Below are 1,836 nucleotides of genomic sequence, written 5' to 3'. Positions count from 1 at the left end.
GCCAGTGATGGCCTGAGAGGCCAGCCCACCAGCTCATGTGAAACGAGACCAAACCCCAGCTCACCAGCTTGGGGTTTCGGGTACCCCTGAGCTCTGAACAAGTCAGCGCTGTTGCACCCTGCTGCGTAAGAGCTGCTGCTAGCTGAGGCCACAGAAGGAAGGGCTGTAGTGACGTCCAGTGCTGAGGAGGAGGGGGCTCTGTGCCAGGCAGAGCCATGCAGAGCAGGGCCCTTGGGGCTGGCCCCATGGCAAGCAGGGCACGCTGGACCAGTAGCACAGGCCCTGATGAGAGACAGATGGAAGATCCCGTTTAGACTACAGAGAGGACTGGTGGCGGGGCAGGGGGTTGAGGGTGATGCAAGAGCTGTCTTCCTTCACCTGGCTGGGGTCCTGTCACCTGCAGGATAAGGTCACTAATCCCAGCAAATAGCCTGTTAGCTCATCTAAGTCCCACACTGCTGTGATGATTTCAGGCAAGAAAACATGGCTCAGAGAGGCTAAGTGACTTCCCTAAGATCACACAGCCAGTTAGTGGCAGAACTGGGACATGAACTCAGATCTGTCTGACTCAAATCCATGCACTTGAACCCCAGACTAGCATTTTCAGTATAACTTCCTAGGGCAGAGCCCGGTGGCTGAGTTTCGGAAGGCCTTGCCTTTCCAGCCAAGTGTGCAGTTCATTGGTAGACTGGAGGGCTGGGTCCGGGTTGTGGCTCCTCTTCTTCCCTGGCCCTTGCTCTTCCGGGATGACCTTGGGATGCTCAACTAACCTCTGTCTCTTTCTCTTTGTCTGTGTCTGTCTGTCTCCCTCTCTCTCCGCCTCTCTTCGGGGAGGGAGGTTTTCCCTTCTTCTCTTTCATCTTCTGTATGTGTGCCCCTCTGTCCCTCCTGTCTGTCCATCTACCTCTCCAAACCTCTGTTTCCCTACCTGTGCTTGTCCTGGTCTCTCCGCAGGACCCTCCGGTGGACATGGGTGGGGCCCTGGGGCCGGCCCTGTTGCTCACCTCGCTCTTCGGTGCCTGGGCGGGGCCGGGGCCGGGGGCGATGGGGGGACACAACACGCCCACCAATCAACCCACTACACAGTGTGTTAAATAAAAAGGGTTTTATTCTTTTCACTTAACAAGGACTCTGGGGGCCAGCAGCTGCCAGCCCTGGTTTATTCCCCGCCTCCTCTCTGCAGTTATCTTGGGTTTTCCCCATCATGCGAGAAAGCAACCTCAGCTCACTTGGTTATGTGAGCAGGGGGTTGGGGGAACGGTAACAGCACCAGTCACATCCATCCCTATTGTCACCAGATCATGAGTTGTCTTAGACCCCACCCAGCAGGCATCTCCTTTTCAGGAAGAAAGGCTGCAACAGGGTGGAGGAAGATGAAGTGTCTGTCATGGGTGGAGGATAAGGTGACCAGCACAGGGTCCCACCCTCAGGGAGTTGCGAATCACTGTTTCACTTCACTCCCGGGACAGTCCCGCCTTCAGGTTCGTTCAGCTGCAAGACCCAGAACCCACTGGTGGTGGATCCTGAAAGCACCACCCTCTGGATCCTGAAAGCACCGCCCTCTTTGATGCGGGATCCGATGCCCCAGCTGCTGGGGGAGCTGACCACAGACAGCCTTCAGCTCTCAGAGCCCTTAGGGATAAACTCGACTGCAGAGTGTGGCCTCGCCCAAGGTCATGCTCTTCCCAGAAAGTTCCTCATCCAGTGACTGATCCTTACAGACCTGATCTTTTTGGCCTGACTGGGATGATTTTGAAGGTCCATTCTAACTCCAGAGCTTCCCATGGTGTCAGTTCAACTGTGCTCTCTACTGGCACCTCCAACTCCACAACTGAT

The 1,836-nt window shown here is 55.9% G+C and overlaps 1 protein-coding gene across 1 annotated transcript in view; it reads left to right on the top strand.

Moving 5' to 3' along the window:
- The first annotated feature begins 969 nt into the window (after positions 1-969).
- GRIN2C (glutamate receptor, ionotropic, N-methyl D-aspartate 2C) overlaps positions 970-1,836 on the top strand; it is a 24,118-nt gene continuing 23,251 nt past the window's right edge. Inside the window, exon 1 of the mRNA XM_012002527.1 lies at positions 970-1,041. Within this exon, the coding sequence (XP_011857917.1) occupies positions 970-1,041 (72 nt within the window). The remainder of the gene's footprint in view (positions 1,042-1,836) is intronic.

This window comes from Mandrillus leucophaeus, unplaced genomic scaffold, assembly GCF_000951045.1.
Source record: "Mandrillus leucophaeus isolate KB7577 unplaced genomic scaffold, Mleu.le_1.0 Scaffold1, whole genome shotgun sequence".
NCBI classification, from domain to species: Eukaryota; Metazoa; Chordata; class Mammalia; order Primates; family Cercopithecidae; genus Mandrillus; species Mandrillus leucophaeus.
This window is presented reverse-complemented; position numbering and strand designations above follow the sequence as displayed.